Raw genomic sequence first — 23,345 nt, forward strand, 5'->3', positions numbered from 1 at the left:
GTTTACTAAGTTAGAACTTCCTGATTATCTGCAGGGAAGTCTGATCAAACTTGTAGTTAATGTTTATTTAATAAGTAAATAGGGAATATTCAGTTTCTAAAATTACCTTATCTGTACCATAAAATTAAAGAATATTTACATAGATGAATATAAGGAGTAACTGTGAAAAATCATAGTATAGCAATGAGGAGAATCATGTGTAATAAGAAACATTTAATGTAACTAGCCTACCCTGTCATGGATATACTGTGTTGTGTATATTTTTGCAGGTTCAAGGGAAGATCCCCTGGAGAAGGAAATGGCAACTCATTCCAGTACTCTTGCCTGGAAAATCCCATGGACAGAGGAGCCTGGTAGGTTACAGTCCATGGGGTCGCAAAGAGCTGGACACAACAGAGTGACTTCACTCAAGGGTCAGAACTAATATATATATTATATTTATATGATATTATAGTTTATAATATTATATAATTATATATATGCAGGTTTAAAAGTCAGAAATTATTTTAATACATTTATGCCATATATGCAAAGTATATGTCATTAAGGTGTTTAAAAATGCTTACCTTAAAGTGATGCAGACTATACTATACTTATCATCATTCAAAGTGATGATGATACATAATGTCGTAGGCATTCTGTGAGACAGAACAAAAGTATAAGAGAAGATGGAGTTATACATACAAAATTCTCCCTTAAGAAAAATTGACCCTGTCCTGCCTGTCCTCCCTACGGCATGGGACTGTGTCCATCCTTCTCCCTTTTTTTATACTATCTTCTTTAGTTTGTAGAGCAACATATTCTTCAACATTTTTCATCCCTCATTTTGTTTTTTGTCTTTTCTTCAGGATTCCTCTTCCCTTTCCTGCCCTTTTAATACTGGTTATCCCATTATTTCAGGTTTTTAGCCTCAGTCTTCTTCTCTTGCTTATGGAACACACTTTTAGTAAGTGATCTAATCTTTCTTATAGTGTCAATGCCTATGCTGTTAAACCCTTGTTTATATTTCCAGCTCAAGTCATTGACATGCCCACAGTGTTAAAACTCAAATCTGTATTTCCGGCTCAGATCTTTATCCTGAGACATGAAGCACACCAAACAGCCTAACTGCTTCACAGCACTTCAGATTTAACATATCTAAAATAAAATCCTTAATTGTTCTGATCTTATAGCTTGAAACTTTTTCTGCCCTTCTTGTTTCCTATCTCAGTTAATGACACCACCACATACCTAGTTGAATAAGTTGGAAATCTAGATGTCCAGTTTGACATCTCCTGCCCCCCCACCACCCAAAGTGCAAATATTATTATGTCACTTTGATTTAGTACCATGCAGCTGCTGTGCATAGTAGCTCAGCTATATCCCACTCTTTGTGACCCCATATACTGTAGCCCACCAGGCTCCTCTGTCCATGGAGACTCTCTGGGCAAGAATACTGGAGTGGGTCACCAAGCCCTCTTCCAGAGGAGCTTTCCAACCCAGGGATCAAATCCAGGTCTTCCACTTGCAGGCAGATTCTTTACCATCTGAGCCACCAGGGAAGCTCAAGAATACTGGAGTGGGTAGCCTATCCCTTCTCCAGGGGATCTTCCCAACCCAGGAATGAACTGGGTCTCCTGAATTGCAGGTGGATTCTTTACCAGCTGAGCTATCAGGGAAGACATTTTAGTACTATATTGCTCATCAAATCATTTAAGATTAGAATATTCCAATTCCCTGGTATATAATAGAAGTTTCCTCACATATAATTTGCAACTTTTGCCTGTTTTCCTGACACTCAGTTCTTGAAACTCTGAGCCACCAGGGAAGCCCAAGTAAATGTTACATTATATATTTACAGTCCTCCATGTCTTTGTGTACATTTGTTCACTCTAAGACACTTTTCCTTTCTCACTTCCACTAACTTTCTCTCTCCAACTCCTTCTTACCCTTCTTAACACCCATACACACAAACACACATACTGCATTTGGATAAATAGTTTTGTTTTGTTTTGTTTTTCAAAATCAGCCTGAATCTTGGAGAAGTTTCTCCCATGACAAAACCACTCAAAATATTAAGCTCCCACATGCTCTGATAAGTACCTCTTTTAAAGTCTTTTTACATTACATCTGAATAATCATTTTTTATTCTTTTTCTAAACTGAAAAGTTCTTGGCACATAGAAAGTGTTCAAATTTAGTTTTAATTAATAAGTAATGTGGGGAGCACTTATTTAAAAATACATCCTTCTTAAAATATAGCTGTCACAAATCAAGGTTATGGTGTTTGTTACTCTTATTGAAAAAAAAAGATTTAAAAAATATTTTTGTCTAATTTCCTCTGTTAAATAGTAACAGAGTATAGTTCTCAGCATATTTTCAGCACAAAATGAAAATATATAAGTTCTATGATTGTCTTTCAATTGTTATTAATTTACCTTTTATATTTACAGTTCACTATAAGTAACAATTTAAATATACTTAAGATGTACTTCTTTTGAAATTTATTTTTTAATGAAGGATAATTGCTTCACAGCATTTGCTCTGTGGTCACTCTCCTGAAACTTTCTAGTAGCCCCAGTTTATTGCAAGTAAAATCCAAAGATTTTGCAGTCTAGAATCTCTCTCTGGTTACATCTTCTTCCATATAGATCCTCTCAATTAATATTATTGAGAGAACAAACTGTTGAATATGTCATATTTTCAGCATTCTCAGGAAAACAGTGTATGGAATTGCATTGAAGCATTCCTCAGACAAAATAATTGCTTATATTTTCCATGAATCTCAGTTGCTGATGGTTTTAGCCATCTATTTAGCACAATGCAGTTTTAGATATTTCCTTTACAATATAAAACCATCTTAAAATAAGAAATCCAAAGTGCATGTTTGGTTATGTTTTTACATGCTGTATAATTACTATGTAGAAAGCATATGTTGAGAATTAAAATACTTTAAGCTTAGACCCTAAATTTACTGCAAAATTATGTGTTTGGTTTCCTAGAAACTGATATAATGAACACTGAAGGCTATGTCAGGTATTTATTTGAAAACAGCTTTGTACATTTTGGGAAATTCTTTATTCTAATTCATCACTTAGGAGTAAAAGGAGGACTCTGAAAGTATAAGGGTATTATGGATAATTAGAATGAGTTTAGTTAAATAGAGGGAAAAAAAGTAACCTTGAACTAGTTATGGTATACCAGGTATACTGAAATTATAGTCCCTCCATTGAACATAATGACTTACTTCTACAAGCAGCATTAAGTAGGACTTTTCCATGCATAGTGTGAGTGAAGTCGCTCAGTCATGTCCGACTCTTTGTGACCCCGTGGACTGTAGCCTGCCAGGTTCCTCCATCCATGGAATTTTCTAAGCAAGAGTACTGGAGTGGGTTGCCATTTCCTTCTCCACATGCATAGTGTATAAAGTTGTATATTGTTACTTGGTTAATCACCTTCTCTTGTCTTAAAAATAATATGGATTTTTCACCATTAAATGAAGAAATGTAAAATGTTCAGTCTATTTCATCATAGTTTTGGGAGTAATTATGTCTTCTATGGAAAAGGCAATGGCAACCTACTCCAGTACTCTTGCCTGGAAAATCCCATGGATGGAGGAGCCTGGTGGGCTGCAGTCCATGAGGTCACTAAGAGTCAGACACGACTGAGCGACTTCACTTTCATTTTTCACTTTCATGCATTGGAGAAGGAAATGGCAATCCACTCCAGTGTTCTTGCCTGGAGAATCTCAGGGATGGTGGAGCCTGGTGGGCTGCCGTCTATGGGGTCACACAGAGTCAGACACGACTGAAGTGATTTAGCAGCAGCAGCAGCAGCATGTCTTCTATGATGTCTTTTTTCTCTTTTTGTCAGCACTTTAAAGGACCTGTCTGTAGGGTGGGATTGTAGAAATGCACCATTAAGACACGTCTTTATTACTTTGAAGAAGTGAAGTCGCTCAGTCGTGTCTGACTCTTTGCGACCCCACGGACTGTAGCCTACCAGGCTCCTCTACCCATGGGGATTCTCCAGGCAAGAATACTGGAGTGGGTTGCCATTTCCTTCTCCAGGAGAGGGAGAGGAGGTTAGGCTAGATTAAATAAAGTCATTAAGCAGGAAGTAATCGGGGACACCGGAGGAAAGCCACTGACCCCGATTTCAAGCTCCCAATAAGGAAGAGATGTCCTTAACAAAAGGAGGAAAGCCACTGACCCTGATTTCAAACTCCCAATAAGGAAGAGATGTCCTTAACAAAAGGAAACCTCCCTTCACTCTGTTTGTTAATTAACTGAACACATTCATCAGCCGATCTATCAAGCTTTCTCTCCTAAAGCTTTAAAGACTAAGCAGTATGAGAACGAGGTTCTTATGCAGTATGTGTTATGGAACAATTGGATTTATTTACATTTCATGTGCAATAACATGGCATGAAAATCAATGAGGAATGAAGGCATGGGTAATTAAAAGATGCTTTGTTTTCATTTTATATAAAATGCTTTTATTCTTTGTGCAAAAGAAAATCCCTTCAACAAATAAACAAAAAGTCATATATATACACAAAAGAAAAAAGTCCTGTGAATTAGAAAGGTGTTCAAGTTAGTGCAAACAGTGAGTATTACCTTAAAATGAACTTATTGTAAATGAAAATTATATAATAAAATGACTTTAAAACAAAAATCTCAACATGCCATTCCCTTATTAAACCACTGCAGGTATTTTGCACTAATGAAGACCCAGTAAAGTCATGGGTCCCCGCATGTATCACCAGCCTTCTTTGCAGCACTTCCCACACTGTCTCATCTCTAAGCTCAGAGGTGTTCTTTGAGTTCTTTGGTATGCCCGTGCTTCTCTGGGCCTCAGGGGCATCCAACGTGTTTCCTCTGCTTGGAAAATACTTTTCTCCAGTAATTCAATTTGTACTCATATTTCAGAACGCATAGTGGAGTCTTCTACTCTGAGAATTTTTATACATCACCTGTAGCAGGTGGGGTGCTGGTGGGGGAGATGTCAGCACTTAGAAAATATTTAAGAACATGTAGAAGCATTTTTTATTGGACTAGTGAGTGGTGCACTGGGCACTGCTGTCTTTGGTGCTCAAGGACCAGGATGCTAAACAATCCACAAGGTGAGGTCAGTTTTGCACATTGAAATACTGTCCCTCTCTAAATGCAAGTATTGTCCCCATTGAGAAATACTGATGGAGAAATAGATCAAGCCCTTTATTAAAATTTATATTAGCTCTCTGGAATTTTAAGTATATAACTTTATTGGTTATTTAATATTTGGCCAAATAAAATTACTGGGTGAAGGGCAGGAATCTTTATTTCTGATGTGTTCTTCTAAGTATAGAGAATTAAAGAAATATGACATTCCTGACCTGTGATTCAGCACTCAGAATGCTCCTTTACTCATTCGCCCTTATGGGAGAAGAAAGTAGTCTTTGATTTGTAAATTTGGAAAATATAACCCAAGTATCTTGTTCAGTTTATTTCCTCCCTTGGGAATGGGCTGCCTACAACCCTGCCCCTCCCTAGGGAAACTTCACAGCATTGCTAGTGTGTTGGTAAGTAAGTCGGCCTAATGTGGAGTACAATCCGCAAACCCACTTACTTTTCTCATGAAACTACATCTTCTACCAATAAGAATGATATTAACTTCCATCTGATACCTTTGCATACTTTTGACTTGTTAGATCCCCTTACAAAATCCATCGTTTCCTTCTTAGGCCAGACTTCCTTTTAAGAAAGAAGTTATATGGAACAAAATTTTAGAAAGCAAAATAGAAGCAAGTATAAACAAAGAAACAAGGTTTTTGGTATGGCCATGGCTTTGGTTATAGACAAACAGAATATTTTGACTTGGGTTTTTCCAGTTGTGTGCTTGGATTTCAATTTCTGTTGCCTGTACAAAATGCTTTCACCCAGTCATGCGATCTTGCAAAGTGGTGCTTGGATATTGGCTAGTGAGCAGACACAGGTAGACTGGCAAGTAGAACTGAGGCTACAGGGACCTCAGTGAAGGCACAAGCCTGAGAAAGATTAGAGAATGAGACAGAGTGAGAGCCTCACAAAACTACTGTGTCTTCCTGATGTAGATGGCTTCAGGCTTCAAGATGTTGGCAAGCAGAGCTTTTCCTGATCAGGTACAAGTGAGGAGAGGTTGCCTCTGAGAAAGAGAGTCTGTCCTGTTATGGGTCTCTTGAACATCAGAGGAAGGAACTATGCTTTCTCAAATCTCAAAGGTGGGTAAGCTCTTTATGTGCCAGAAAGCCCCAGGGAATCTCTCGATTCAAGTCATTAGACAGAAGTCCAGGTAAGTAGCATGATGTCCACTGCCCAGATTCTATTCTGAATTCAGAACCACAAAAGAAAATCTAGAGGAGCAGTTGGAAACCACTCATTACTGTGTGTGAGTCAAGGTGACTTGGTCACTGTAACTTGGTCTGCAGGTTTTCCCCTTGCTCTAATAGAATATTCCCCCAAAACTTTATGGATGTCAAAAATGGAGAAATGGCTAACTCAGCAGAAGCACAAGCTGGTGGAATTGTTCTTTCCCAACCCCAGGGGCCCAGACTTCAAAACCTTCAATAACAACTTCAGTTCAGAAAGGGAGACACTGGCAGCAGCAACTGGGCACAGAACTTAAACTGTCTTTTCAGAAGAAATGATTATAGCTGTATTACTAGACAAATCTCACCTGAATGCTGCACCAAATGCTAGGGACTCAGAGCCGGGGGGAGGTGGGGAAGACATTAAAAGAGTCTGCAATAAGTCAACTTAGAAAGAAAAGCAAATGTAAGATTGGGCAACTGTGTCTATCACTGCTTTGAAACTCTCAAGAGCCAGTTTCTGAGAGGAGATATGGTAGACATAGGAGCCTTCTACCATCCTCCTCCCCTGATATGTTAAATGTACAGTACTAAAATTCACTCTTCCTAGAGGTTTCCCTATTAGTTCAGGTTCACAGGTCTCTCTCTCTTTTTTTTTTTTCCTGTCTGTATTGAATTTGTTACAACACTATTTTTGTTCCTTGTCTTGGCTCTTTGGCTGCAGCAAGGCATGTGGGATCCTAGCTTCCCAACTAGGGATGGAACCTGCACACCCCCTCCCCATCCTGCAATGGGAGGCAAAGTCCCAAAACACTGGACCACCAGGGAAGTCCCTGGTTCACAGATCTTAATTCTGTAAAAGTTATTCATTCTTATGAGGCTAAACCTAAATACATTTTTTATACTTACTCCGTTTCTTAAATTCTCTTAAAGTACTTTCGTATTCTTTAGCCAAAATTGAAAGCAAGATTTTTTACTTTGTCCTCAAATTTGTTTGAGCTTTTATTATCAGAATTTCTTATTGTCTTTTTTCAGTCTCTTGCAAAAATCTCTGATATGCTATATTAGAAAAGTGACTGAACATAATTTGGGATAATGAAATTTTAGCCTTTGTAACAGAAGTCTTTAGTCTTAATTTATTTGGTGACAAAATAATAGTTACATATTCCAAAATCCATTCTTCTCTTCTTCTTTAGTAATTGCATCCTGTATTTTATGTACCTAATGAAAAGACTATTTTCCAGTTTCTTGCTATTCATTAAATATAGCCTTGTCATTAATTAAGGGCCAATGAATGTAAATAGAAAAGTGTGTAATTTCAAGGAAAATTCCTTAGATGGTGCCCGGCATGTCCCCTTTACCTATTTTTTGTTCTTTATTCCTCTCCCTCCATACTGTTCCTTGAAAAGTAGATGTGATGGCTGGAGATCTAGCAGCCAACTTGGAGTATAAAAACAAGGGCTACATTCTAAGGATGGGGAAGCAGAGACCTAAAGAAGCAACACAGGGTTGCTGATGAAGCTTCTACTTGAGAGAACAGAAGTTTTTATATACAAGGATATTGGGGTTCTCTAGAGAAAGAACCATTAGGATAGATATGGATATCAAAACAATGAGATTTATTATAGGAGTGGGTCCACAAGGTTATAGAAGCTGAGAAGTCCCACTATCTGCTCTCTGTCACTTGGATAACCAGGAAAGCCAATTTTTAAAATGTTTCTTGTCACTTCCTTTTTATATGTATTGCTTATGTATGAGTCCTTTGCTATATTCTCTTTCATTATTTGTCTTGTTTTTAACTGGTTCTTTGTATTCTAATTAGCCCTTTAAATCCCATGTATTGCACATACTTTGCAATTTTTTACCTCACCATAATTTTCCTGAACTTAAAATAATTATTTGGTAAAGTTTATTAGTTTTTCCACCTTCTTTGTTATTTTTAGGTTTTATGTCATCTTTCTTTCCCCACTTATCACAGTTTCTTCTAAAATTTTTATATTGTTATTTTTGGTAATTAAATATTTGTATCACTCTGAAGTTTTTATATAACAGCATGTTCAGTTGACAAATTCATTTTTTATTATTTATTTATTTTTTTGACAAATCCATTTTTAATTTAACTCTTCTTTGACTTAATGTATAGTCATATGCCCAACACTATGTTCAAGTATCCTTATTTCTTTACAAATAATATTTTATATCTTTCATGTACTAAATATCCATATATATATGTATAGATGTAAATATGTATATATGAGACATCTATTTTTTTACCCTATCAACAATTGATCTTTCAGTTGATAAAGACCAAACACTTTGGTTGCTTGTCATTTTTAAATATTTAAAATGTAGATCAGAGATAATCCATCATTAATAATCTTTCTCAAGACACACCTGGAAATTTTCCTTTGCTTAATTTTTTAGTTTAATTTTTAAGCTTCACTTCTATTTCCTTATCTACCTTCTTAACCACTCCCCCAAGAAAGTCAAGTTATTTTGTTTTAGGTAACATTTATTAAATTAGGCCAAAATAATGTTTGTGATTACCCACAAACCAGATATATATTTCCATTTTTCATACTTTTTAGGTTCTTTTGTTGGAAGTTTAGGATTCTACATAAAAGAATATTTCTCACTAAAAATTTTCCAAGCTGGTTTATTTTGTTAATCATAAAAGGTATCCTTTTTTCCTTTATATTTTTAAATAAAATACCATGTAAAAGCTATTATGCTCTATAAGCTCATTTCATGACTAATATTTGAATTCATTTTATTTTTCTCAAAAATTATTTGATTCACTCTTTTGTGTCTTTCAGGTACAAAATATTCAGTTCAATTCAGTTCAGTCGCTTAGTTGAGTCCGACCCTTGCAACCCCATGAACCGCAGCATGCCAAGCCTCCCTGTCCATCACCAACTCCCGGAGTTTACTCAAACTCATGTCCATTGAGTTGGTGATGCCATCCAACCAACCCATCCTCTGTCATCCCCTTCTCCTCCTGCCCTCAATCTTTCCCAGCATCAGGGTCTTTTCCAATGAGTCAGTTCTTCGAATCAGGTGGCCAAAGTATTGGAGTTTCAGCTTCCACATCAGTCCTTCCAGTGAATATTCAGGACTGATTTCCTTTAGGATTAACTGGTTTGATCTCCTTGCAGTCCAAGGGACTCTCAAGAGTCTTCTCCAACACCAAGATTCAAAAACATCAATTTTTCTGCGCTCAGCTTTCTCTACAGTCCAACTCTCACATCCATACGTGACCACTGAAAAAACCATAGCCTTGACTAGACAGACCTTTGTTGGCAAAGTAATGTCTCTGCTTTTGAATATGCAATCTAGGTTGGTCATAACTTTCCTTCCAAGGAGTAAGCGTTTTTTAATTTCATGGCTGCAGTCACCATCTGCAGTGATTTTGGAGCCCAAAAAAATAAAGTCTGCCACTGTTTCCACTGTTTCCCCATCTATTTGCCATGAAATGATGGGACCAGATGCCATGAGCTTAGTTTTCTGAATGTTGAGCTTTAACATTTTAAAATTTAACTCTCTTTCACTTCATCAAGAGGCTCTTTAGTTCCTCTTCACTTTCTGCCATAAGGGTGGTGTCATCTGCATATCTGAGGTTATTATATTTCCAAGTATCAGTATATCTCTTCTACTCCCACATCCACAATTCACAGAGTTCATCAGCAGCATTACCTGCCCACACTGAAAGAATCCAGTCATCCAATGAGGAAATGAAAGAAAAGACAAACAATGTAACAAAGGAGCAGGATGCTTAATTTCCCAGTTTCAAAAAATAAATCAACAAGAGGTGGCCAAGAAGGAGCAGTTAGGATAAGAGAGCAAGGAGAGGAAGAGAATTGGTCCTTGTAATTGAATGGGACACTTCTGGGTTTTCTTACTCCTTTCAATCTCCTCACCTGGAAGAATGAAGTGACTTATCTAGATGGCAAAATTGGGAAATACAAATTAGACTAGACTCAGTTCCTCTCTCTTCCTCTTGGGAATGAACATCCCACAGGCAGCAGAACTTCCTCTCTGCTCTTCCCATCCCATGACCCTAACATCTGGGTCCAGCATTGCCTGTTTCTGAGGGGGTAAGTCTGCTTATTCCTGGGTTGGGAGACCAAATTTACTTTCAAATTGAGATATCTTCCAATGGAAACTTTACAAAAATGATGATGTTTTTGGCCTCCATTTTGGAATCCTTTGTTTTATATGCCAATTTATTTAGAATCCGGGCAGGAAAAAAGTATAATTTGATTGGGCCTCTTGAGACTTGGACAAGAATTTAAGCTCCTTGAGGGCAGAGATCCTATCTCCTTTAGTGTTATTCTCTCTTCAGTGTACAGTGGTTAAGAGTGGTTCCAGAATTCTGGACTCAGACTAAATTGGTTTCACTATCTGGTTACACTATGTACAAGCTTTATTATGTGTGATAAACATCTTCAATAATCTCATTTTAACCATGAGAAATATGGTTTATAATCATAGTAATATTATTACTATTATATAATATATAATAATACTATTATTATATAATATTATATGCATAATAATAAAAGTCTGCTTCAAAATTAAACTGGCTAACCTATGATAAAGTTTAGACAATGAGCATTACATGCTAAGTGCTCAATAAAAGTTGACGATTATTATTATGACACATAGGTGGTAAAAAAATAAATATAGCTTAAATGAATGAAATCTATCAAGAACAAAAATGGACTAGTCATTAGGAAACTTGAACTCTGGAATCCAGATTTGTGCAAGGACAAACATAATCTTACACAAAAGAAATTTCTCTAATAGTCAGAAAAGAGATCCCCTGGAAAAGGGAAAAGCTACCCACTCCAGTAGTCTGGCCTGGAGAATTCCATAGACTGTAAGGTCCATGGGGTTTCAAAGAGTCAGACACAAGTGAGTGACTTTCATATATATATATGTATATGTATGTGTGTATATATATATATATATATATATAAAATAAAACAAGATATTTTATGTTTATGAGTATATGGTATATACATATGTGTGTATATATATCTCATATATGGCATATCTATCTATCCATCCATCCATATAATCTCTTGGGTGCCCTCCGACCCATCTATGTGGTTGATCAGATTCCCAGAGTAACTATAGATCATCTATGAGGTCATCCCTGGTCCCTGTGCCTGGGCATCAGAGCCATCTGAGTGACCTGGCAAGTAGACCACTCTGCTGACTGGCATGATGTGAACCAAACAAGACTGGGTTGTCAGAATTGTACTGACACGCTGATTTTGTGTGACTTTCACTCACATGGGACACAGGACAAATTCACAGCCCATAGTTCAGCACCAATCCTTGGGTTTGAGCATTGAGCAGACATTGTCTCTTGTACATCAGTATTATGACCATGGTCTACAGCATCCAAAAGTGGTAAGGATAGAAATAGGCATTCTCTCCTAGAACTAGTCATCACTTGTATCTAGTCACTCACCCACTCAGGAAACGCCACTCCACCTGTCAGGCAGCCTTCCTGGGGTGGCTGCTCCTATGTCTTCCGTGGACTTTGCCACACTTGCTCTACAATGCCATCAGACCCTTCTTACACACTTCCTCTTTCGTTTTGAATTGATGTTGTAACATTGTGTTCTCCTTGGTTGGTCTTGAGTTGTGCCACAGGCAGCACAGCCATTCTTGGCATGAATATGATGGCTCCTCTCACTTCTTCCATGGCCCCTCTTGCTCATGGCAATGAGTAGGTGACAGGAATGTAATCTACATGGAAAGAAATTACATTCTAGAAATGCAGTGATAACAGGCTAAACTACTTGAGAGGATGTGGTTGCAAGATAGTTCTATATTTATGCCATAAATATCCTAAAGGTAAATTGAGCATGACTAGAAATAAATCTGGAGAAGGAAATGGCAACCCACTCCAGTATTCTTGCCTAGAGAATCCCGTGGACAGAGGAGCCTGGTGGGCTGCTGTCCATAGGGTCGCACAGAGTCGGACGTGACTGAACTGAATTAACAGCGGCAGCAGCAGAAATAAATCGTCATTTACTTTTATCTGCATACTTTGGGTAAGACTTGTGTTTGTGGTAATCGCCAATAAAGTACAGTAACAACTTTTGATAGGCTAGTGTTTATGTTAGTAGTTGGCAGGGTATATGCTTCAGCATCACAAGTAATGATGTAACCAGAATTAATTAAATGGTATTAAGGAACCATAGGTCCAAGAAGATCTATATTATTTCAATATAAAAAGATTCTGGAGAACCACTGCTTTGTGATTAACAACAGGTGCCACTTCTTTCTTGAAGAAGCATATAAGGAATTAGCTAGAAATGATGCACTTGGCAGTAAAGAACAGGAAGAGATGATTCTTCAACATGAACAAGAATAGATTGTGCCTTTTTAACTCTATCGAGAATCTTCACAAGCTCTGATTAGACAATAAATATGGAATTACCTCTTCTCTACCCATTATTCTAAATGATCATTAATAAATCACTATCCTGCATGGACCCATGAATTTTGTAGTGCATTTTGGAGATCTGCAAAAGTATATTTTTCTGGGGTCCCACACACCGCAGGGGTGCCCTTGAATGACAATATACCAATAAGTCAAATAAAAAGATGTGATGTCACTATTTCAAATAATATGAAAAGATATTTAAAATTTTTTAAATAACTTGTTTGTTAAAAACATAGTAAAAGTTGAATTTAGATTGTTTCCTTAACTAAACGTGTTTCCATCTCAGAGTTATCATCATGCTGCTAAGTCACTTCAGTCGTGTCCAACTCTGTGCGACCCTATAGACGGCAGCCCACCAGGCTCCGCTGTCCCTGGGATTCTCCAGGCAAGAATACTGGAGTGGGTTACCATTTCCCTCCTCAATGCATGAAAGTGAAAAGTGAAAGTGAAGTCGCTCAGTCCTATCCGACTCTTGGCCACCCCATGGACTGCAGCCCACCAGGCTCCTCCATCCACGGGATTTTCCAGGCAAGAATACCGGAGTGGGGTGCCATCATATTTTTTGACAAAAACATTAGAAACTTTGGAACTAGACGATCTGGATTTGAGTCCAGTTTCTATCACTTATTGCATTTTGGTTCCTGAAAATATTTACTGTTAGAGTCTAAGTTTTCTGATCAGTTAAATTAAGTAAGGCAATCTTATCTATGTCACAGGATTGTTGTGACAGTAAAGTATTGTTTATATTGTTTGCAAGACACTTAGCAAAGTGCCTGGAGCACACTAAGAAGTCAATAAATAATTGTCTATTAAAAACACCATCACCCAAGCTGAGAAACAACTTTACACACCATGGATAGGATATTCGTAAGGAAAACCACATGATATCAGTGCGTTAAATTCTAAGTTGAGAGATGCATAGACTTGAATGGCAAAACTAAATATTGTAAAGATAGAGCTCTCTCCTATTCATTTAAAATGTTTACGGAATTCTATTCAAATACCAAATTACTTTAATTTAAAAGAATTAACCTAATCTTCATATGAAATAGTATATAGGCTATAAAATCTTAATGGATTTTGAAAAAAATGTGTAATGATTAGGGGTTGTTCTATCAAGAAGGTAATTATATTATGCTGTAATTAAAACACGGAAGTGTTCACATAAGAATCAACCAAGTGATAATAAAGCTGAAGAGTTTAGAAATAAAATTTTTAGCTTACAGAGATGTAGCTATACATATAGATATATAGATAGTTATGAAGTCAGCATCCCCAAATAATAAAAATATAGACTACTAAATCTATCACTGTGGAAGAATGGAGTGGACAAAATAAAATTGGAATATCACCTCTCTGTATTGTCTGGTAACTTCCAGATGTCCCAAACTCTAAATAATAAAATAAGTACTTACTTACACAAAGTCTAAATAATAAGTAATAATAAACTCATTGTGTGCAAAGAGTGAAACTATAACAAAAGAGATCAATTCATTGAATATCTTACATTTTTGTGTTAAAAATTTCATGAACTAAATTTTAAAAGCAGTACTTTCCTTAATACACAGTGCCAAGAAAATAGAATGAGCTCAGTAATAACACACGTGTTCAGTCTTAGGGGAACATTTTAGTTAGTCATGGTGCATCCATATGATGGAGATTTATTTGGCAGCCACTGAAATTGTCTTTTAAATAGTTTTTGATTATTTTGAAAATAATTACACTATGGTACTAAGAGAAAATCTATAGATATAAAATGCACAGTGTGATCCTGATTATATCAGAAATAGAAAATAACAAAAAAGTAAATCAAAATTTGACCACAATTATCTTGAGATGATTTAAATGTTTTATATTTGCACTTTTCTGCATTTACAGCACAGAATTTTTAAAAAGACAAAATAGTCAAAGTATATGATAAATTTATAAACCAGCAACAGAACTCTAATGAAGACAAGAAAATTGGGAAGGAAGATATTTTTATTCAAATGGGTAAAAAGTAAGAACTCTTTCATTTTAGAATTTTTTGAATTTAAATAAGTACAGGGATTTCAGATACATTTTTTTCCCCTAGTAGATTAGAAAGAATGAAGGAGCGTTAATGTTGAAAATGTAATTGGCAGTACTCGACTGGTGAGAATTAAACCAATAAATCACATTCAACTCTGTGGATAATCATTTAACTGGCAAGAAAAAGAGCATATGATATTAAACTTTAGACCTACATTTACTTTTTGGGTCAAGGTTGACATATCAGGAAATGAAGTCTGCAGTATAAGCAGCATAAGAACATGTTTTTTCAAGTTAGGGTAAGGGAATATCCATGGAGAAACACTTAAGTTATGTGGTAGAGAGTTCCAGAGAATGATACTGAAGTTGTCATTAAATTTAGCCAAGTCCTTGATGTGAGAAATTTCAGCTCATTGTTGATGACACAGATTGCAGAAGCATATGGAAGCAATTAGAGGAAAGTAAATGGAGACTGTGGCTATAGGCTGCATGTTTGTGGAGCTTGACTAGATAAAAGGAATAATATAGGATGAGATCTAAAAGAGGCAATGGAGACTTGGGTGTCTTCTTTCAGAGTTGAGGAAATATGAGCATGAAAGACAAAAATTGATGATTATCTGGTGGAGGGGCAGGGTGGGGAGTAGACAAGTAAAAGCAGTGTCTCATTATGAGCCGGGAGTAGATTCTGTAGCAGGGGCTCAGGGGTTAGATTTCTAGATAAGAAGAAAACTCTTCTTCCACTAAGATTAGTCGGAAGGAAGTTCTGATAGATGTAAAACCTCATCAGAAGATAAACAGCTAGGGTGGGAGGAGCAGTGTAGTATGTGAAGGCAAGGAGCCACTGGATCAAATGAGCCTGGATCTCCATGAATGAGATGTATGATTTGAGACCTAATGTTTACTGGACTTATTAACCTTGTTGAGTCTGCTTCTCCTTAAACCAATGGGGATATTATGCATTCCATATAATTTTCCATTTGAATTGGAAACATTCTATAAAATATGGGAAATCCCTTAAAAAGTTGTAATGCAGAATCAGTAGAGTAATTTATCAGGAAATAAGGTAGAAGAGGGTTAGATGAAGGCAGATAGAGATTAAGAGTTTTTGAAGAAATTCATCATAACTTTGATGTAGTGCTCATAGCCTAAGAATGGAGGAACTGGTAGCCCTGACAGAAGCTTGTTAAATTCCTCTGACAATCCTCCAACAATCTTGCTTTCTGAATATGATACTTTTGATGAGTGCTTAATATGTCTGCATTTAAAAACTCTTCTTACACACTATCGTCATTTAGCAATGTGGATGATGTTTATTAGATGTCTCATTTAAAAACTATCTGAATCTTCTCTAATGGTAGCCTTTTAGACATACAGTACTGGGTACTATGGAAATATCTTAGAACCTAGATGCACAGTGGGTCCGTGGGAACAGAGAGATTCTCACGCACAAGAAGTCCATAAAACATCTACAGCATTGTGTTAGGTTGCTTGGAGAGACTGCATTCATATTCATAACGTATTGCATAATTATGAGATCCTGATTTTCATATTTCCCAGTGTGCCTTTTCAGCTCTGCTGTATTACCAAATTAAAGAGATAACACAACTTTACAAAATTAGAGCATTCTGTTTTGTGTTACTGTTTGACAGTACTCTATTTTTAATTTGTTCATCGTTGATCCTTTATAAAGACAAACTGTCATTGTAACCATTGCCCAGAATGCAATATACTAGTTTTATTGCCTCTATAACAGCTGTTCATGCATCGCTTCCTCTGTCATTCACTGATGATGTGTCCTTTTCTATGTGCAATGCCAGAAAATCTGGGAGAGCTCAAAGCATAACACCTCCATATAAACTGGATTAAGTAGAGGGAAATCTTACTGTGTATCATCATTTTATTTCTATTGCTTAGTACAGAAAAGGGACATATAAAAGGAAAGCACTTCATTATATGTGCTGAATAAGTAAAGAATGAATATTATACTTTTTACTAACTGTAATTTTTGCTTTTCACCTAAACTCTCCAGGCTTCAGTTTCCTCTTACAGAAATTGAGTATGATAAGAAATTGCCTTGATGTCTTTGAAAGAATCAAATGAGCAAACATTGAATCCCCAGCAAAGATAATGCAAGCTTATCATAAACCTGGGCAATGTTTATAGTAGTTCCTTAAATTTCAAACTAATGCATTTTACAGCTTCAAATTTCATCTTCATTATTTTTAAAAATATTATTAAGCCGAGAACATTTTTGTTTTTATGGCTGTACATAGTCACAGGGATCTCTGGACAGAGCCATGGAATGTCTTATGAGCTAAGTTGAGCATGTGATGGGTAGCCCTGTGCACAAGCTTAGATAAGAAGAGGGCACAGAAAAACAGCGGCGCAGCCAACACTAGGTTGTTAAAATGGGGTGTGAGCTCAGACTCTCAAGATTTGTCTGTAATGGTCAGAAAGTTGTGCTGCTCAAACTTTCTTCTAGGGGGCAGCAGTGTCCTGGAGTTTTGCCAATATCCTTTGTTTCTTTAAACCTTAATTCAGTGGCTTGGATCTTCAAGGAGGCAGAGTCAAAGGAAATGAATGTGCTAATTATTTTATCACATAGTGATATTAGGAAAAGATAATAGCCTACCAAAGTTGTTACAGGGAAGTGTTGTTGGAGGGCATTAATATAGAAAACATTATGAAATGGTACAGTTAAAGAAATTAATATTTTACAAAAGACTTTTCAGAGGAAAGAAGCCATTATTTCACTATTATATATAAAGTTTATTTTTACTTATGTTTAATGTATACTTTATTGCTATTAAAGTTGAAGCTACTAAAGATAAATATATATATATTTATTGATAGAACAAAAAATATGAAATGTGGCGTTTTAAGTATCTGAGATTTAAAATCTTCTGAACAAAAAAATTTTTCCTAAAAAGTGTAAATAATAATTTTTTGGAGGAAATGCAAGCAGACCTGACTTGGGCTCCTTGATAGCTTTGATTTGTCAGAAGCAGATATTGAATTTATGATTTTTACTTGGAGTGGGGTTTATGGTTTTACAAAACAACTCCAAGTACTGAACAGAAATCACTTTACAGCTTTTGACCTCTGTACTGGTTGTCTACTAGTTGAGACCCTAGGCCATAGTAAATTTTGACAACAAATTACACATGAATTTTTATTTCTTATCTCAGTTAGCCCAGGTCAAATTCAGCTTGTTAAAGTGTTTGGAAACTTTTACAGTTTTGTGTACTGACACCTTTTATCATTATTTTCTAGACCTTGGTCATAAACTCTAGGGATAAGTGTTGGGTATTGTGGGCATGATGACTCAGATAACTCTGCTCATCCAGCAGAAGATGGTGGCTCCAATTAGTTGCTACTAAAAATTAACTCATAAGGTCTTTTCTTTCTTTATACCATCATTATTTGAGGGGAATTAGGAACACCTCACTTTACCTCTAATTTTCAATCAAGTCTTCCTTCATGATAATTCGCCCTGAATTTTTATTTAATGATACTTCAGAATTATGATGAGAGTGAGGAGAACAAAAAATCTGCTCAGGGCTCTGAACTGTTCTGACATAAACTCACATATTATAACATTAATGAGGGACTTTGCTTGATTATCATTATTTTGCAGAATATATGGTACTGACATTTTCCCTTTTCTCCAAGGGAGATAAATAGACCAATGGGAAAAATCCTCCTCTGAGTTATATATAACTCTTAATTTTTTACCAACTTCTCTTATTCATCACTTTTAATTGCCAAATCTTAGAGCTATGAAAAAAAAATACATTGCCATTAATCATATAATGAGATCTGATATTATTTATGTAGAACATATTCATTCTTTAACAGCTTTCTTTATTTAACATTTGGTGAAAGTATATAATTATTACGGGAGGAATTTAAATATTCTTCAAATATATTGCTCTTTTTTAATATTTCTTGTCGCTTATTAAAAAATATTTTATATGCTATTGATGCAATGGAGGTAACACATTTGAGACAAATTCATATATCCTCCTGGAGAAACAACTATTACACATGGAATGTGAAATTCTGTCACAGTGACATTAATGACTGCTACTATAATCATTGACTCCCCTTTTATTAGTATTTTTATTAATTAATGTAAAATCTACCATTGGCCTTATAAAAGTGCTCATCTGTTTTCCTTTAATTTCAAATAGATTAAAAGTGAGATTTCACATTAATTAAAAACTTTGAATTTATGAGTATTTTAATTGTAATCATTTCAGTGGTGAGCATGTAGATGACTTACTTCTATTTGTTAATAAACATGGTATCAAACAATTACAAGATAAAAAATACATCATTCACAGAAAAGTACAGCCTCTTTGACTCTATTGTCCATGTGTGTTAAATCCTGTCTAGTCAGGGGCAGATAAGAGGAGAGGCTCAACAGCTCAGGATTTCCTTAGGGGTTTTAAACTTTTACCCTGTCTGGAAATGTTACTTTTACTTTGAAAATGTGGATGGGTTTTAGGAACACTAAAGATAAAAATTAAAGAAAAATCATCATCAGGTTTAAAAAGTTTAATGGAAATCCTTTGACATCATGTTCTGCAAGTATGATTTCATCTATCTTTAAGCTGAATTTAGGTTGCACAGTGTAACTGATGTCCAGAAGATTCCTACAAGTTTCACATTTAATTGTTTATTATCTTAACCAGAGCCTGTTGCAATAAAAGGGCTGTCTTCCATGACAACCTGTAGCACGGGTATTTTGCAATTAGCATCTTTGCAGGCTTTCCCCTGGCATGAGTCAGGTTTAGCCTTGTCACACTGGGCTTTTAAGGAGAGCTCTATCTTTGCAGCCCAGGTTACACGTGACAAGATTAAATTGGTACACTTTATAACTCCTGTTTCTGGCAGTGCTAGCCTGGTTGATACCTCTGAGAGAAGGCTCAGCTGTCATTCAGTGACCCATTAACACTACTGTTCCATCATGCAGTGTCATTTTTCTCATTCTCATGGAGATAATGCTCCCTGGAGATCTCCAGTACCTGCAGGAATGAAAGAGAACAGCAGAGACAGACAAACTATCAAAGAAGGAGCAAACAGCACAGCAAGACCATGAAATCCAAAAACCGCATTTTAAATTAAGTGAAAAGATGAAGCCCATTTATGAAGGCTGGGTTGGAAAAATAGGAGAAGGATTGAGTTTTAAGAGATAACTTTTTAACAAGCTATTTTCTTCTTCCTGCCTGAATACTAAAAGTATCCACAGTAATACTTATAACTAGATTAGAGAAGGCAGCTGCTTTGAACATGTCATAGAGATCTGAGTGAGAATTTATTTACAAATGGGGTTTTTTTTATTTTATTTATTTGCAAGCAGGTGGTAGATATGAAGGGGCTTCTGTGGTGGCTCAGTTGGTAAACAATCTGCCTGCAATGCAAGAGACCAGGGTTTGATCCTTGGGTAGATATGAAACAGAGCATGCATTAAGGTGAATTTTTTAATAGTCCAAACAGAACAGGATCCCTTTGTATGGTTGGCTTATTGGAGTACAAAATTACCTTCCTAGTAAAAGCACAAAAGAGGAAAATGATATGAGATCTTTGTAACACTAGGCCTAAGACTTCTTTTCTCCTATGATTAAACCAACTGCTTAATCAAACTCTGTTGCTCTTCCGTCCAAGCTATATACTGTTCAGTGGTCACTTTATTGGAGAAGGCAATGGTCACTTTATGAGAAGTTATGCTTTCTAATGTTTACTATATAAGGAGATGTTATAAGAAGATGCTTCTTGATTTCCCAGACTAAGACTGGTTCAGTTTAGATTGATATAAAAGCAAGAAACAAAGCCATCTGAATCTTGATTTTTTTTTTTTTCCCTAAGAAAACCTGTTGGAGACATTATAGGAACAGACTACTTCCCCTATAAAAAATTTAGTCAGGAAATAGGGATAAAACTGAACAGGATTCAGGATTACAATAAAGGGCAAGAAAAGTGTCACATCAAAACTTGTTAGTTGCTACTTCAACCCCGATTGCCTCTGGAACACATAGAACATCCATTCCACCACCTTTAGGCCATTTCAACCTTGATTTCAATTTTCTCACGACAAAGCTTGCTATTGGGTTTAAACTTCCAATCTCAGGTAGGTGTTTGTGTACCATCACCTATCCTCCCTACCACCAATCAAATGATACAGGGGTTAAATCCATAGGATAAATGTGCATATTCTTCTGGTGCACCAATTATTTCTTAAAAGTATTTTTTTAAATAATTTGAAACTTTATTTTTAAAATATTCTGTAATTTGAATTGTTAAAGAAACATCATCTACTTTCCTTCCACACACATTTTGTCCTAACAGGCCCCATATATGTGCTCAGTCACATCCAACTCTTTGTGACCCCTTGGACTATATAGCCCGCCAGGCTCCTCTGTCCATGGAATCTTCCAGGCAAGCATACTGGAGTGGGTTGCCATTTCCTACTCCATAAAAGTATTTTTTTTTAAGTTAAGCCACAAATGATTTATACCTTTATTTTACTTTAAAATAAGTATGATGTATTATGGAATAGGATACAATATTCATATATACTTAGATATTTTTTAAAGGACTTTAAAGAAATATTGGTAAGAAGATTGCTGGTTTAACCTATCAGAACTCTTGTGTGCCTTAGAGATTATATTTCCTCTCTTCCATTTAATACCATGTTCAAGAAGGCATTACTTAAGCGTTTAGCAGGGAAAAGAGACTCAGATTTATGATGTAGCTATGGCGTTAACTAGAAGCAGGGTGTAGTTCAGCCAAGTCTTCCAGGAAAAGAAACAACCTGTATTCTTAATTTTACAGTTGGAAGGCACTGTAAATCAGTTGATGCAGGCTGCGGCCACGTGCAGCATGACTTAGCCTCTGTGGCCAGCGAGCGGTCATTGTGGCGCCACGTGCGTCCGACGTCCGTTCAGTGAGCGAAGGGCTCGGCTGGAGACTGGGGGCACAGGCGGTTCTGGTAGTTGGACACTCATGAACGCCCTAACCACGCTCCATGAAGAAGATGCTGACTGCTGCTGTCTCTCGCGTGCTGTCTGGTGTCACCCAGAAGCCCGCTAGCAGAGTGCTTGTTGCCTCCTGTAAATATTCAAACAATGCTACCTTTGAGATTAAGAAATGTGATCTTTATCGGTTGGAAGAGGGTCCCCCTGTCACCACCGTGCTCACCCGGGAGGATGGACTCAAATACTACAAGATGATGCAGACTATTCGTCGAATGGAACTGAAGGCAGATCAGTTGTATAAACAGAAATTTATTCGTGGTTTCTGTCACTTGTGTGATGGTCAGGAAGCTTGTTGTGTGGGTCTTGAGGCTGGGATAAATCCCACCGATCACGTCATTACATCCTATCGGGCTCACGGCTTAAGTTATACGCGGGGACTTACTGTCCGATCAATTCTTGCAGAGCTGACAGGACGAAGAGGTGGTTGTGCTAAAGGAAAAGGAGGGTCCATGCATATGTATGCCAAGAACTTCTATGGGGGCAATGGCATTGTCGGCGCTCAGGGACCACTGGGAGCTGGTGTTGCTTTGGCCTGTAAATACAAGGGGAACAACGAGGTGTGTTTGACTCTGTATGGCGATGGCGCGGCTAATCAGGGTCAGATATCTGAAGCTTACAATATGGCGGCTTTGTGGAATTTACCTTGCATTTTCATCTGTGAGAATAACCGCTATGGAATGGGAACATCTGTGGAGAGAGCTGCAGCCAGCACTGATTACTACAAGAGAGGCAATTTTATCCCTGGACTAAGAGTAGATGGAATGGATATTCTATGTGTTCGGGAGGCAACTAAGTTTGCAGCTGACTATTGTAGATCTGGAAAGGGACCCATACTGATGGAGCTGCTGACATACCGTTATCATGGACACAGTATGAGTGATCCTGGAATCAGTTACCGTACACGAGAAGAAATTCAGAGTGTAAGAAGTAAGAGTGATCCTATTATGCTTCTCAAAGATAAAATGGTAAACAACCAGCTTGCCAGTGTTGAAGAATTGAAGGAAATTGATGTTGAAGTGAGGAAAGAAATTGATGATGCAGCTCAGTTTGCTATGACTGATCCAGAACCACCTTTGGAAGAATTAGGCTATCACATCTACAGCAGTAATCCACCTTTTGATATTCGTGGTGCAAATCAGTGGATCAAGTTTCAGTCAATCAGTTAAAAGGAGAATATATTCCTGGTCAACTTTAAGAAGCTATGTACCCAATTTTGTTGAGGAATAAACCCATAAAACAAAAGTCTTTTAAAATTTTATTAAAGAGACTTGAGATAATTAAGAGGTTATGGAAAGAGATTAAAAGAGATCATAGAAGGATATACATTTGACTAAAAGGGATATTACATTCAATTGTATTGCACTAAAAGATACTATTTAGTTAATCATTCAGCATTGTTAAAAGATAAACTGAGGCACATTAAATTTTTCGAGAGTTTATTTGAGCATACATCAATCAGAATCAGGCAGTCCCAACCAAAGGTAGTGTGTTCCACCAATAGGAACTGAGGGACAGGTTTATAGAGA

At 36.7% G+C, this 23,345-nt stretch overlaps 1 protein-coding gene and 1 long non-coding RNA gene across 2 annotated transcripts in view; both read left to right on the forward strand.

Annotated features, from left to right (window-relative positions):
- The first annotated feature begins 266 nt into the window (after positions 1-266).
- Positions 267-23,345, forward strand: part of LOC129657492 (uncharacterized) — a 76,323-nt gene continuing 53,244 nt past the window's right edge. Inside the window, exon 1 of the long non-coding RNA XR_008716762.1 lies at positions 267-353. This is a non-coding gene — a long non-coding RNA (uncharacterized LOC129657492). The remainder of the gene's footprint in view (positions 354-23,345) is intronic.
- PDHA2 (pyruvate dehydrogenase E1 subunit alpha 2) lies at positions 21,774-23,010 on the forward strand. The gene has a single exon (XM_055587743.1). The coding sequence runs from the start codon at positions 21,810-21,812 to the stop codon at positions 22,983-22,985; it is 1,176 nt and encodes a 391-aa protein (XP_055443718.1). The 5' UTR covers positions 21,774-21,809; the 3' UTR covers positions 22,986-23,010.

This window comes from Bubalus kerabau, chromosome 7 (genome assembly GCF_029407905.1).
Source record: "Bubalus kerabau isolate K-KA32 ecotype Philippines breed swamp buffalo chromosome 7, PCC_UOA_SB_1v2, whole genome shotgun sequence".
In the NCBI taxonomy this organism is placed as follows: Eukaryota; Metazoa; Chordata; class Mammalia; order Artiodactyla; family Bovidae; genus Bubalus; species Bubalus kerabau.